General features: G+C 39.1%; 3 protein-coding genes across 3 annotated transcripts; all 3 read right to left on the bottom strand.

Annotated features, from left to right (window-relative positions):
- Window positions 1–1685: 1685 nt before the first annotated feature.
- LOC106650054 (putative inorganic phosphate cotransporter) lies at window positions 1686–3686 on the bottom strand. Its single transcript, XM_014367834.2, has 3 exons — window positions 3520–3686; window positions 3212–3438; window positions 1686–3120 (listed from the first exon to the last, which is right to left on the bottom strand). Exons 1-3 carry the CDS (start codon window positions 3578–3580, stop codon window positions 1888–1890), a joined length of 1521 nt encoding a protein of 506 aa, XP_014223320.1. The 5' UTR covers window positions 3581–3686; the 3' UTR covers window positions 1686–1887.
- A 192-nt stretch (window positions 3687–3878) lies between these two features.
- Window positions 3879–7223, bottom strand: LOC106650013 (sialin-like). The gene is made up of 3 exons (XM_014367780.2): window positions 6844–7223; window positions 5877–6103; window positions 3879–5516 (listed from the first exon to the last, which is right to left on the bottom strand). The coding sequence occupies exons 1-3, from the start codon at window positions 6866–6868 to the stop codon at window positions 4308–4310; spliced, it is 1461 nt and encodes a 486-aa protein (XP_014223266.1). The 5' UTR covers window positions 6869–7223; the 3' UTR covers window positions 3879–4307.
- Window positions 7224–8603: 1380 nt separating this feature from the next.
- Window positions 8604–15608, bottom strand: LOC106650022. Its single transcript, XM_014367796.2, has 4 exons — window positions 14824–15608; window positions 12110–12433; window positions 10869–11177; window positions 8604–9835 (listed from the first exon to the last, which is right to left on the bottom strand). The coding sequence occupies exons 1-4, from the start codon at window positions 15069–15071 to the stop codon at window positions 9643–9645; spliced, it is 1074 nt and encodes a 357-aa protein (XP_014223282.1). The 5' UTR covers window positions 15072–15608; the 3' UTR covers window positions 8604–9642.
- Between the last annotated feature and the right edge of the window lie 230 nt (window positions 15609–15838).

Here is a 15838-nt window from a genome sequence, read left to right as displayed (position 1 = left end):
CTAATTTATTTAAATCTAAGATGTTAAAAAAGTGATTACATGTACTGAGTGATTCGGGTTTTTTGCTAATAAGGAGATTTTTGTCATTTGTTATTATGGATGAGTGAAGTGATGTTACTCAGCAGATAAATAATATCTGATATGCATTTGATTCATTTCTGCTGGAAAACACAACCGCACTTATTTTTAATTATAAATAACGATAGCTGTATCAAATGCAAGTGTGAACTGTTTAATAGAGTACGCGAAACGATTGATTTTTAAGAAATAACGTCAAAAAATCTTCCAAGATTGCTGCAAGATCTCTTCAGAAATAATATCAAAAATCCATTCGGGGTTGTAGGAAGAGTTATACAATTCTGTCCGCAAACTCGAGCGAATTCTTGGTTATACGATCAAATCTCCTATGAGTGTAAGCTAAGTTATTCGAGCAAAAAGGTAATAAATATTACGTTGCTATGTCAAGCTGGAGATAGCAACCCCTGCACCTGCTGAAATAGCTAAAGTTGGCATGAACTCTTTTTTTTGCTCAAAACTGCATAAATAGTACGTGCAAATGCATTCATCAGCAGGCAAAAATGTTGAAACCCTTTATAGATTGGATAGTTGTTTAATAATCGGATAGGAGATTGATAATTGGAGGCTTGTTTGAATGAGGACAATATTTTATTATTTGGTATTTGATATCTCCTTTTGGAGATCAAAGATTTTTATCCACGAGTTAGTTATTTGGATACTATTTATAAATAATATCAAAAGGTTTTATGGGAAAAATAATTCCATTTACATAAACGTTACTCGATTATTTTTCGTGAACGTGGACAATACTATTTTGTTTGTTTTGGATAGAAATTTGTATTTTTCAATAATAAGATAGTTTAAAAACCGTAGAGTTGATTGTATTTTATTTATAAATATGAATTATGTCATTAAGTAATTTTAGATAGATTTATTTTAAGTACATAAATTTCACCGTTTGCTAGCCGTAGGATCATTTAAATAATATTCGTAAATCTGGCAATAATATTGTAAGGTTCTTTTCGATAGAATATTTTCATTGTGATATTGGAAATTTAAATAATTAATATAAGCTACATCATTGAACTAGTCGCACAGCAATTTGCAATATTTTGCAGTTTGTTGCCTCTAGCTTCTATATACATTTTAAAAATTCATAAGATGAGTTAATTGAAAATAATAATTTTACAAATTACATCAAGTTCAACAATTCAATTAAATCCTCAACCTTTTATTCCGTAAATTGCGTTTTCAATGCTTTTATCATACAATTTTTTATTTTTACAAGAATGTTCACTTAGATAGTAATAAGAACTTATAACTTTTTACTCTTCACTACTTTATAAAAATACAAATGCTCAATCTCAACGAGTACGACTGAAAATAAAAAACTATTACATTTTCACTATCTTAGTATTACGATGTCTATCGAGTTTTTAAATTGGAAAATTCTATTTCTAAACTATAAGTTACAGCTTATAAAAAAATTTCAATGATCAATATTTCACAATTCAGCATGTGAGAATTCAATGTTGAAAATGGAATTTTAAGGAATGATTTGTTTTCTTAAATTAAATAATTTATTAAAATTCATTTATAATAAAATAAAAATTCCCTTATTTCTCTAAAGACTGTAAGAGTTAAATTTCAGAGAATATGTAAACATTAAAATTCACATTTACAAATTTACTCCAAGTATTCGGTAATTTTTATATCATAATGTGTATGATCATAATGTGTATATCTTTGTCAATACACGGTGAACGAGCAACTCGTTGTACACACGCCGCTGCTTGGTTGCATATAGGTAGGAGTTGTACGACTGACTAGTCCACAAATTTTGAATAACATGAATAATATTGTAATCAATCATTGGGACTCGGCACCCCGAATGTTTTGCATTTTTATAAGTTTTACACTCTCTTTATTGAATTTTTTAGATTTTTCAGATGGCAAATCATTCCACTTCTGCACATCGCCACTTCCAAAGATAATAAAATTTAAAGTTGCCACTAAATAAATTATCGTGCCTATCCAGAAAATAAGTCGCCACTCCATGAACGTTTGATTTGGCGTCAGAACTCCGACTACGTAGGGGGCCAAGATTCCCATAAAAGCTCCCATGCCGTTCGAGATACCCATCAACTCTCCGGCATAATTCGGACTGAGATCGAGCACGTTGACCTTCAAGCCGGGAATCGAGCTGCCGGTGAGTGTCAAACCAATGGTAATAAGAGCTACGGCGCCTACCACGTTGCATCCCATGTACGTGGCCAAAACGAGCATAACACCCGGCCCTAGGCTCGATATGAATACATTAATTTTTCTCACATTAGTTATCGACACGTAGTTTTTAATTATCAACTTGTCGGACACCCAAGACATGAGGGTACCAAAGAGCCAGGCTGATATATTGTGCATGGAGGACGCGTAACCGGTCAACTGTACGGGCAATTTCAGAACATCGTGCATGAACTTGGGCAAATCGGACAGAATCGTATAAGTGCTGAAATCGTGGCCAGTTTGCATGATGATCGTAGCCAGGAAGGCTTTCGACGTCAAAGCTCGTTTCCAAGGAAAAGGCGGATGCTCTTCATGAGTATCCTTCTCCATCTCACTGAGCAGGTAATTTTTTTCCTCTTCCGAGATGTACGGGCTTTCACGTGGATTATTGTGACAGAAAATCACCCAAAACAAGTACCATATAATAGTCATGCCACCGAAGGCGTAAAAAATCCAGGGCCAACTGTTGCCTTTGCTCATGATCATGCCCGACACGATCGAGGAGATGAGAATCCCCAATCTAATGCCAGAATAAACGAACGAGCTGACGAAAGATCTTTCACCAGATGGGATCCATTGGGCTAGCAAGCAGCTCATTCCTGGCTGTATCACACCCTCGAAAGCGCCCATCAAGAAACGTATGAAGATCAGAGCTTTCGCGCCTCCCGTTTGAGTTGCGGCTGGCGTCGCGATGGTGCACAAGCCTGTGAACAAGATTCCAAGACCTAATACTGATTTTGCCCCATACTTAGCTGCCAGGAAACCTCCGGGAATGTGAGTACACACGTACCCCCAATAAAATGAGGAAAGAATGATTCCCTGCAAAGAAAATTATTGAATATCTGTTCTTATCTTTGAATCTTTATGAGCTCTAAATTCTTATCTCAGAGTATAATAATTACTATTGTACCTGAGTATATTCGCTCCATTCGAATGTCCCACCATGAATGGTGACGTTCGATTTCACTGCCTTATCATCGAATTCGGGACAAGTTTCATCGATCGTTTTTTCGGTAGAGTTTAGCGGCACTGTCATTTTCGTTATTGCCATCGACAGGCATATTCTTAAGGTGTAAGCATTGAAAAATGCAAAAAATGCTAGAGTAGCGATGAGCCATCGTTGAGGCATACAAGAACCTTGTAGGTTTATAATAAAATATGTTGAATAATTAATCTTAGGTTTTACAGAAAGTATAGATGAATGAATATATAACTTACAGATTTTTTTGAAAATCGGCATTTTTTTTAAGTGACCTATATAGATCACTTGGTAGCACATAAACTAAAGCACAAGAACCTTAATACATTCATTCTTCCGATCAATCACGAATCACACGTAACACCATACCTATAAGAACTTGGACTGAATGTGTCCCCCAGACAAAGTATGAAATATTCGCTATTATCTTACAGAATATGTTTGGTCGCTGATAAGATTGAGCGCAAATACAGCAAACTGCCAAGTTGTATACTTTTGTATTAAAACATAAGACCACAATAAATTTACTGCATTTCTGCTATATCATCATAAGAATACATAATTAAGATTAAAGTTTGGGTTTAATTCAAAGAATGATTTTTTATTATATTTTTTCTTATAATCAACAATACAAAAAATGCTATTCTCTTTGAGAAAACTATAGAAATGAATAAACTTAGTATTTGACTAAACTAATTAAATCTTTAAAGCAGAAAACTATGTGAATGTATTTTATAGAATGTCTACATGTCAATGGTATATTTACAATGAAATCGTGCAAAATTGTACGCTTCTATTTACAATGTATAATTTTTTAACTACGTAGCTGATATTTGAATAATCATCTACATCACATAAAAATGACGTCGTTCTTTTGCTGGTGAAAAACATTTTTTAGTCCTAATGCATTAAGTACTGGAAATCAAGTACTCGATAATCAGCTAATCACAGAATAAATGCTGCATATTCCGAATAAATTTTTTAAATATGCCGTCCTGTTCGAGGCCCTCTATAAATACTACAGCTTTTATACATTCAATTCCTTGCTAACCATGTTCTTTTTCTCCTCCTTTTTCCTCTTCATGAGCTCGGGGTCGTTCCATTCGGCGACCTCGCCACTGGCAAATAGCAGATAAAACAGGTTCGTCGCTGCAAGTATACCGAATATAATCCAGAACACGATTCTCCACTGACTGATTTTCTGATCTGTCGTCAGAACTCCGACGATGTAGGGCGTCAATATGCCGGTGCAAGCCGCGGCTCCGTTGCTGATGGCCATCACCGTACCCGCGTAATTCGGACTCAGATCCAGGGCGTTGACTTTCAGACTCGGTATTCCGCTGCCCAGCAGCGTCACGCCGAGAATGAACATGGTGACGGTCAAGACCTTGTCGCACTTGGTGTACGAGGCCATGACTATGAAGACGCCCGGGCCTATGGAGGCGATGGTCGTGCCGAGCTTCCTCACCGCCGTGATCGACAAGACTTTGGAGAATATGAGTCGGTCAGCGATCCAGGACATGACGACGCAGCAGAGCCACATGCCGATGTACGGCATCGAGCTCAGATAACCGTTGCTCTCCACGGAGAAGTGCAGCACGCTGCTCATGTACTTGGGCAAGTCGGTGGCTATCGTGTAGAAGGCCCAGTCGTGGCCGACTTGCACGGCGATGAGGGCCCAGAGCGGCATCGAGGTGAGCAGATGACGCCACGGCACCGGTGGCGGTTTGACGTGGGCGTGCTCGCTCAGCTGCTGGTGCAGGTACTCGGCCTCCTCCTGCGTGATGAAAGGATGCTCGCGCGGTGTGTTGTAGCAGACGAAGCACCAGATGACCCACCAGACTGCCCCGATGCCGCCGAAGAAGTAGAAGACGATCGGCCACTCCATGTGCTTGAGGATGAGGCCCGAGACGGCCGTGGCGAAGACCGCACCCAGGGGCGCCCCGACGTAGACGAACGAGCCCGTTTTGGAGCGCTCGCTCGGCGGCGCCCACTGGGACAGCATGACGTTCAGTGCCGGCAGTGTCACGCCCTCGGACAGGCCCATGAATATGCGGAGCACGATGAGGGCCGTCGATTCACCGAGCCTGATGGCCTCGGGAATGGCGATCGTCAGAGCGGCCGTGATCAAGATCCCGAAGCCCAGCGTATGCTTGCCGCCATATTTTTCAGCCAGCAGAGCTCCGGGTAATTGAGTTATCACGTAGCCCCAGTAGAACGAGGACAGGATAATGCCCTAAAAAAGTCAAAGGGATGATTATTTATATTTGAATACAAAAGTATGCGCAGGCACTGACTCATTCTGCTATTTTTTTGCACTCCGGACGTTGAGTCACTTTAATTAATGAATGAATTATTTTTATACATTTTAAGCACTTAATCGAACATTCTCCAGCGAAGCTAATCGATTGTCTTTAATTTATCTTCGGTTCAAGGAAATATTATCGAAAATACCTAATCTGCACGTATAGTTCTCAATCTTATCACACGGAGGAATCCCATTATCGTCAATTCGAATTTTGTACTTAATAATCTGCCTCTTAAAATCGCGCTGCCCGATTAAACTTGACATTTGTTTATGTGTATGATGATTTACCTGCGTGTACTCGTCCCAATTGTAAGTGCCGGAACTGGAAGTGACGTTCGTAAGAGGCAAGTCGTCGTCCATGGGGCATGTATCATCGATGGGAAGTTTTTTGTTGTTCTCGGGTTTGATGGTCATTTCGGTGATGGCGATGGACAGACTGACGCGCATACCGTAGGCCATGACGAGGGCCAAAAAGCCCATGAAGGCAAACACCCATCGTTGGCGTACTGGGCCACCTATAAATGAAATAATAAAATGAAAAAAAAAATCATTCATTTTTCGGACATTTTAATCTTTCAATCTGAATTTTTGATTGCGATTGATGATTTTTAGAATATTCTATCATGCCATTGTCTGCAATTGATTGTATTAAAACCGAATGTTCATAATTTTTGATACCTTTTAAGTTTGACAATTCATGCGATGGATAAATTTAAATTTTCTGTTTTTTATTTAATTAAGAATGTGTTTTTATAGGAGATAGATAAATCCTTTTGACAAGTCACACATTTCAACCATTCGTTTCAACTAATTATTTATCATTGTTTATAAAGATATTTAATTTTTATTTTGAGAAAACTTAAAGACTGGGTGAAAATGAAAATTTTGTAACTAGTAATCTGTAGTAATAATTTTGAAAGCTAAATAAGTTTTGAAAAGCTCAGTGCTCAAAAGAATCTTCAATAACATGAACATTTTTCAACACATCCTCTGAGATTTCTACTAAATATTTTTGAAAACAAAGCTACGTAGATTACATGGGTTTGTTCGCCTCACGACGTTCACGTAAACTTTTCAAATAATATCCAATTTTTTTCAGGCAAAGATTTAAATTACGGGTTCTCCTTAAAACACCTTTTTTCACTTTTTGCAACTAAATGTTCACTTTTTTCAAAAATATCACCACAATTATTAAAAAAACACAATAACTAGAAATAACAACTAGAAAAAAAGCAAAAAACTCATAAATACTCACAACAAATTCTCAAAGTCGACATCATGCTTGTGAAAACGCGTGCCGGTCCCCCTGTGCGTTGTGCGTAATTGTCCGGTGTGTGTCTCCGGCGAGCGTTAAACGAAGAATAAGACTCACGGCTGACTTTTAAATAGTTTTTATCGCTTATAAAAATGATGAAATTTCGTTGACCGTTACACCATTGTTGTGCTTGCGGGGACACTTCTCATTCATATTATATCATTCAATTACTTGGCGAATCCAGAGCTTGCTTGTTATTCGCGCGTGCACTCGCCGCTCGCACTCTCCGCGTACAAAAACGATCGCTGAGTAATAATCGATGATTCTAATACCATCCTCCTTCCTTGATGTATTGACACTGTTGACTGGTGTCAATATCTCATATACGTATACAATATATAGATATAAACGATCATTCCGTCGCGATCTGGGATAAGCGGGGCGCACGCGCAATCAGTGCCGCGAGGCAGTCGATCGCGCCTCGCTCGCGTGATATAACTCGACTGACGATGAAAAAAGAAAATAATAATAAATCCTCTCTTGCGCGCGATACGATACGCAAGGCATACTTCAGGATTTTATTGAAATTTTCAAATCAAGGAATTAAAGTTGTTAAGCGAGCAAATTACGCTTCGTTGATAGATAATGACAGCTTATTCTTCGTTTTTTTTAAATTATTTAAAGCTGTTGTTCATCTTCAGGATTGGAAGTTTCCTATACTTCGTTGCACTATTCAGGGAGTTTAATAAACCTGAGTGAGACAATAAAATTTGACGCATCTGCATAACGTGGATATATTCATTTACTAACTGTGTCAAGAATGTCATTCAATACAATACACGACATTTATGAACTATGTCGATTTGTAATGTTTACCCTGTTTTACTTGATAATAAAAAATATTGGTTATTCAAGAGATTAATTCTGCAGACACATTCGATGTAGTGCAAGGTTAATGATCACCAAACTTAAGATCAAGATTGATAATGATCTTATAATGGGTTAATTTTATTTGATTTTATTCTTCAAATAATAGCAAAGTATAAGCCGACAACATAGTCATTCTAACTCAAAAAGTATTTGAAGTTTACATGATTATATCTCGTTGATTGTTTCGGTGATTTTATTGAATTAACAGATGCAAGATCAGATAAAATTACATCACTGACAATAATGACTTTTTAAGTGTTAAGATTTGGATTTTTTGCAGCTTCATTCACTTGACTTTCTCTTAATAATCAAAGTAAAAAAAGCAGACAATGCAAGGGCAAATTTTTTTCTCGAAGTTACGATCTTTCGTCATCTTTGTTAACTCCAAAGAATAAAGATTTGGGAAAGTTTTTAAATTTTTTGTAACATTTTTACGATTATCATTTTATTATTTTTTTCATTTCTTTGCTTTTGGTAAAATAAATTTATATTCATTAATAAAACTAAATAGAGTAATATAATTTTTATTTATTGGAATATCAAATCAGTATACACTTTACATAATTAAACAATTGTTAAAAATATTTTGCATGAAATTCTGTAATAACTATAACTTTTATATTTACATATGTACAACCAAACATACATGCTCAATAAAAACAATTATGCTACAAATAAAAATATTCATTTTTAATTAAAAATAGATTTTCAATTGATTAGAATTGCATGTAAAGTATAAAATGAATATAGGAAATGCAAATTATAACATTGGAATGTAAAAATGATTATTGATCTTAAAATTATAAAATTGTCATGATATTTTGTATCGAATATTCTAATATGACTAGTGATCAGAAAACTTTCAATCTTAATCTAGTTCTTAAAATTAATTAATATTATTACCAAAATTGTCTCTACTATATATAGTATTCATTTATCGTGACATTATAAGTCATAAATGATCAAGAGGATTAAAATTTCGATTGATCAAAGCGTTGAAAATCGTCGCTTGAGATACTTTTGTGCGAAACTTAAAATTTATTGATAGCACTAAAACTGATCCAACTTAATTATACATACATATTCGGAGCTTATTATAATTTTTAAATGCATATAAATTTACAAAATATTTACATATTTTGAATTGAAAAAAAAACCCAAACACGTACAAAATATGCATTCGAAATCCTACTAATACTCTTAATTTTGCATTCTTGACTAAAAAAATCAGTCACGATACATCGACGATTGTAACCGAGATAATTGTTATCGGCAGTATTACTTGTCGAGTTAATTATAGATTCAAACAAATTGACACAATTTTCGTATTATTTCTATTTTATTTCTTTCAACCACACGCAGATGCATAGGTATATATCCAAAACGTAGGTTGATCGTGAAAACTGACCTTTTGTATTGAAAAATGTATCAATAAACATCTCCTGAAGATCATATTAGAAAGAGTAAAAACAATCGCGCAATTCGTTACATCGATTCAACCGTGCAGATATGATTACCTTAAAACTGGAGAGAATTTTCTAAAAACTAGATTTATACGTACTTTCCAATCTACTATCTATAACTTGACGCGTAGACGGATTTTAGATTTTTCATCCGAATAAAAGTCGAATTGAATAGAAGATATCAGTCAGATTTTTCAATAAGTTTTAGCTTTTGATTTATCTATACAGAAAAACAAGCCTATGATAATAAGTATGCAATATCCACATTCGCACTCCGTTTTAGTCCTCGTCCAGACTCAATTAATTTGTGTATTAATTAACAAATCGACACAAGCCCTACTTCGTTTCGGAACTCGTGTTTTCTCTTTCTCTGTTTTTATTGTCGTTGTTTTGTTTTACGAACTCTCTAATACGACAGGTTGTCGCGCAGATAACCTTGCTTCTTGTACTCGTGCTTCTCGCACTTGCCCCACCACGAGCGCTTGATACAGGTTTTCGAAGGCTTCAGCACGAAGCATTTGGTCTGCACCATGTTGAAGAAGATCTTGCCGATAAGATTAGCAGACGACGTGCCGGTCATCTTCAAGCAGGTACGGAATCTGTAAAAAGAAGTAAATATTCCCCTCAAGATACGAACACAATAAAAATAAAAATATTTGCATGGCTAGTTTCGAGATCTGTATACATCGAAAATTTGAAATATCGTCCGAGAATCTTATTGTCTGAGCGCTTGTCTGCGAGTGCAATCGCGCAGTATTAGCCGTAATAGATCTCGAGGAGAGATAAAACGGACGATTTTCGACATGATTCGACTGCATTCATTGATATACAAAAATGAGTCGCATTTATCTATTTTTTGGTTTCCCGAAAAATCGATTTTATTTTAATGTAAATGTAACAAAATGAGTCATTGCTCACACGCGAACTAGGTAATTTTTTATCTAAGTATGCTGAGCGGCTAAAGCCGTGCAGAGTAATCATGTAATTAAATACTATTTGTATTCGTCTCAAGATGAGGTTATCTTTTGAACGTGAGAAGTTCGAGCATGAGAAATAGTCATTAACAATTGAATCATCTCAAAAAATTTATTTTCAAAAGTAAATTCTCAAATGAGAAAAAAATATATAATAACTCCACAGAATATTAGGTTGCATCATCGAATTAACGAGCAATAATATAAAAAATAATATTTGGCTCGAGAATTACCATGGTAAATCGATTAAACAGTTCGTATAAAATACAAAACCTTTCGAAATTTTTCGTCAGACTTTCACGTATTGCAATTATCATATTATTATTGAATTTATTGCATGGCGCTTCAGCGCATCCACGAAATTATTCAATCGGACTTCCATGAAATGGGAAAAAAATAGTCGAAAAAGGCAAATGACTTCTAGGTAAAGACAATGGCGATAAATTATAATGGGCAAGATTTCGAGTGGCCGAGTGTCCTATATTACAAGTGTGTATGTGTGTATATAAATAGGAGATCGCGCGCATATCAAACGCGAAGAGAAAAAAGGAGACGCCGGGCGTCATTCAATAAATTATATCGAAGAAAACGTTCACGGGTGGGCTGGTCAACTCTCTGTCTCTGTCTCTCTCTATCTTTCTTTCTCTAGTCCTCTCACCTCTCGTCGCAGCCGCAGTGGCTCAGAGTGAACGGCATGTAATTGAAGAGTCCGTATCTCTCGGAGAACGGCGCGATGGCACGTGGACAATGGTCGTGGCGCCGGCAGCATCTGTCCAAGCCGTCGAGCGCGCCGAGGTCCTTGTAACTGTAGGCCAATCGATGCGGTCCGCACCACTTTGTGCCCGGCGCTATCACCAGCTCGCGTATTCCGCGCTTCGAGCGATTGTGATTATTCCGAAGAGCCACCGACGTTGACGATGATGATTTTGCTTCGGGACCGCTGCTCGACTCTGACGCTCTCTGACCTCTGTAACAAGTTGAAACGATCGAATTAGCCTCGACATAACAGCGCATATAAAAGAAACTATTTTTCACCCGCAGCTATAATGCGCCATGCGAAATCAACCCTCGAAAGTCGATAGCCCTGAGACTGGGTGGCACTTTCTTTTTCCTTTTTTTTTTCTAGTGTGCGGTTGATTGCTGCTCGCGGCCATTGTGCGCAGCAATATGAGGGGGCGAAAATAGCTTATGGGATTGGAAGCTTGGCAGTGTATGTAGGTTTCTGCAGCTGCAGGGGGCAGCTTTTGTGCCTGAGAGATACGTACGCAACTTTTCTCCGAGCGTGTGCATGAGTGTGGGTGGGTGGAATTGATAAATGACATCATTATTTTTGGGCGTCTCTTCCTGATACTGCTATTGCTGATGCTGCGGTATAGCCGCTCGACAGCGTGTCAATGAGACGATATTTGCGCGTCCTTTGGCTCGAGTACATTATCGCGCGCGATAGAAGCAATGATGCGCGTGATATAATGTCAATCGTGCGGTGTGTAATTTTCATACATTATATTGTATTAAATTTTGTTATTCATTTGACGTTTAACACGCGAAAAATAAATGTAGTGTTACGTCAGCGAATCGTACTGTCAATGTAAAAGTCGTAAAACACGTAGCACCTACTTAAAAATTCATACATGATTACCGGTGTTTCGTCTAATTAATCTGATTGGATCTATTTTCTTTGAGCCCAGTTAATTTATCATCACATTGGATATTAATTATGTTCGTAAAATAGTTACGAATTACATAAGCTCAGGAGAAAGTGAGGTGGATAGTTGGAAAAAATTCCCTCTTTGAAGTAGATCAAAGCTTTGAAATTATGGAAATATTTCTACGATCGGCACAACTGCTCGCGACTAATTCGTAAGCAAAAGATATATTATTTATCGGAAAAATACTCACATGCATCTCTGCCTGATGTCGGTGTAAGTGCCAAAGAGCCAGGGAAACTCGTCAGCCACGACGGCATCGGCGTGATCTTTGCCCTGAAAAAACTTGACGTATTTCTCGCTGGACGACGAGGACAGCGACTCGGCCGTCTCCTCGGCGCTGACGTTGACGCGTTCGATCTGCCTCGTGCAGGGCTCCTTGGCCTCCTTGGCCAAGTCGATCGGCTTGTCGTAGCATTGAGTCAGCTCGTCGCCCTCGTAAAACAGAACGATCTTCCTGCTCTCGTTGCGCGGCCAGATCTCGCGCAGTATCAAGCTCTGCTTGCTCTCGTAGTCCCTGCCGAAGTTGAATAAACATCATATTAAATGCGCATCGATCGATTATTATCAGTTGGTCGTGTACTTTCATCGAGTCTCGCGCATTGTCTCGCGGCGCTCGGACTTTATCTCGTGTACATGTACCGAGTGCGTAAACGGGCCGAGCGATTGTCCGCGACCGCCGTGCCGACCATCGTTATGTATACGCGACACAACAGAGTCTCGAATTATGAGGCGAGTTTCTTCGTCGCCTGATCGATGTTCCCGTCTGCGAAATATATATGCACGTAGCGTAGCGTACTATAGTTACGCGAAACTCGTATACTTGCCTCTTCAGCGAGATACGTAATTGCGATATACGTATACGTATCGAGTATGTGCACGCGGGGTCTTTATCCTCGTATAACGTTTTACGCGCGCTCATACATACGTATAATACGAAGTGAAAGAGCAAAGAATTTTCGAGTATAAAAAAAAAAAAATAAGAAACTCGAGCAAATAAATCGTCCTATACTCCGGATTACATCCTTATCGCGAACTTTCAATCTTTTGTAATAAAAAAGGCATTACTCGTCTCGAATATAAAACGCGCGCGGGGCGACCTTTCGCTCCACGAAGAATAAGAGTAAGCCAAAGCGCGCCTGCCCAGAGAGCCCTTTCATTTAAGTACTTTGAACGTCCGCGGCTTTTTCCTCATCCTTGTTTTATTTTGTTTGATTTCATCATCGTGCTCAACCATACACGCCATGTTCGTCGATGACGTGGGTCAGGGGGAGAGAGAGAGCAAAAAAATCTCGAGCTTTGATCCAGAGGAATTTCACTGGATCTCAAAACAAGCTTTTTTCAAACACACGGAGAACGTATACACATAAACGAAATCCTTCTTCTGCGAGTAACTAAAAAAGAAAAGAGAAAAAAAAGGAGGAAGAAGAAGAAAAGAAGAGGAGGCAGAAAATGACGATCGAGAGCTACTGTTGTTGCCTTGATTTCCGACCAATAATCCTCGAATCAAGCTTACGTCAAAGCTTCGATCCGGCTTATATAGCTTTTCTCGAGCCGAGTAAGTAAGCGCGCGCCTGCCTCTAGACTGCACCGCATTGCACATAGAGAGTGAGAAAAAGTGAGTAAGCCCAAGCACTCAGCCGACTGGGGCTCGAGTTAGGATGATTTTTCGAGTTAGAGAGTGCAGGGGAGCACAATGAACACACGCACGATCGTGCATGCACGTGGGAAATGGCAAACTGACCACTAAACCGATCCCTGAAAGTACAGTAAGCATGTTGAGTTGCTGTTGTTGTTTGTCTTTAGAAAAGTAGTCGCAAGCCTAGCGCCTTTCGTGTTTGCTCTCCAAGTCTCCTACCGTGCACGATTATCCACACTTACACCCAAGAGACAGTAGGTGGATTTAGAGTGTATTTTGTTAGGAGAAAAGCTCGATGATGTGTTTTATTTACCGGTGTACGCACACATCCCATAACGTATACAAGTGTCGATATATTGGTATACTCGAGCTGTATATATGGCTTATATACATGGTACTCATTATTCAATGATTTTTCCACGAATCTGATCGAGTATGCGTTATGTCAACACTCATTAACGCATTAATAGCACGTATGAAAAAGAATCCGCGTGTCGGCTATTTAAAGAAAAAAAAACAGGTGAAACATCTCGTAGTAGATGTATAATATGTAATTTAGCACTCGATGAGTGTCGTTGGATCGTGAAAAAAAATTGGCATGTACACAAATTAGTTGCGTACACGCGTACTTAATCTTCGCAATAATTCTCGTACAAAAGCTGCAAACCATGGACTACACGGTAGATTCAACGAAGGCAAGCGTAAAAATAGATTAAAAATCATCTACATACATGGGCCGAAAAAAATCTTCAATTGTCCTGCATAGCCCCGCGTGTCACGAGCAGTAAATTATTCGATAAAATCTTTATTATTGTTCGAGCAGTGCGCGCGTACCTATACGCATTGAAAGCGGTGCGTCGGAATTGCCGAATTCGACATTTAGCGGGCTTATTATCGCGGTGGTTTTCAATTATAATCCCGGGCAATGCAGCGCACGCGAGCACGCTGCTCGTATACATACAGCGATATAAATTCCGGCTGACGCGACGCGTGTATACAAAACTATATGACACTGCTATATATGGGCTAAGCACAGAGGCACACGCGCGCGCGAGAGGGTCTCTTCCGGAAAGGGACAATAATCGCTCGTGCGTGCGTTAATGGGCAGATTTGGAAGGGCCAAGATTAGCGACTTGATAATTACATCGGTGATTTCGGTATAGGCTCTTTCGTTACGCTCCATCGCATAGCGAGGGGTAGAGCGGTGCACATTTCATTTTTTATTTTTTTAATTTCTTTTTTTTTTTAGTATTCCGTGTGAAACTTACGCCCACTCGGAGATCTGCTCTCTAACGCAGAGTCCGTTCCAGCTCAAGAAGCGATCGTACTGATCGTTATCGGGCAGTGGTCTGACGAGCAAAAAATCCGCCTGATCCGCCTGATCGACGGCCGCAGCTTTCGTCGACGCGGTGCCGATCTGCAGCAGGAGGACGCAGACGAGCGAGATCGCTGCCCACGAGGAAGCATGATATCCGCACGAGCTGCTCGAGACACTGTTTCTTTCCTTGACATCCATTCGTCGGAGCTTCGATGAAACTTTTGCCGATAACACCCAATCGGTTTGTGTTTATTTTATATATAGTATCACGCGTGCTTTTCTTTACCGGTGACTCTCGTATAAAATACCGATGTCAATCGCGCACTTGTCTTCGTATATAACTATATAATGCACTGAGTTTTTCGTCGTCAACGATCGAAAGCTTACGTAAAGTCGATATAGCAAACTCGTTTTATTTGTATAACACGCGTTTGACACACAGACTCCGAACTAACGTGTAAAACTCGTCACTGTAGTATTATCTGTCCACTTTATAATCCTTCACGTTGGTCGAAAGTTGATTATTTAATCTTCTGCGACACTTTAGATGTAGATAAATCGTACATAAATCGACACCCTTGCGAATCGAGCTCCGATTTATCCCACTTGTATTTCGCTCGTATTAAAAAGTCCGTCAAGTCGTATGACACACGTGTGCTCGCGATGTATACGGGATTCGAAACACAGGAGGAAGGATCGTTTCGGTAGAGCGTCGGTCGAGCGTTTGAATCGAGCCAGCAGCAGCTCTGCAGTCTCGGTTTTCCAGTCTCGGCACCGCCGCTACTATTCAGCCCCCACCATAAGTACACTCCTCGACGTCGTAGCGGGTAGTAAAGGTATATAGGTAGGCTCTCTCTTGCTCTCTCTCTCTCTCTCTCTCTCTCTCTCTCTCTCTCAGTCTCTCGAGATACGTGTGCGCTATGCGTGGTAAAAGTCACACTATATATTGCACGTATATACGCACG

This window comes from Trichogramma pretiosum, unplaced genomic scaffold (genome assembly GCF_000599845.2).
Source record: "Trichogramma pretiosum strain Unisexual culture from Peru unplaced genomic scaffold, Tpre_2.0 scaffold15, whole genome shotgun sequence".
NCBI lineage: Eukaryota > Metazoa > Arthropoda > Insecta > Hymenoptera > Trichogrammatidae > Trichogramma > Trichogramma pretiosum.
Note: the sequence above shows the minus strand (reverse complement) of the source record. Positions and strands in the feature narration are given on the sequence as shown.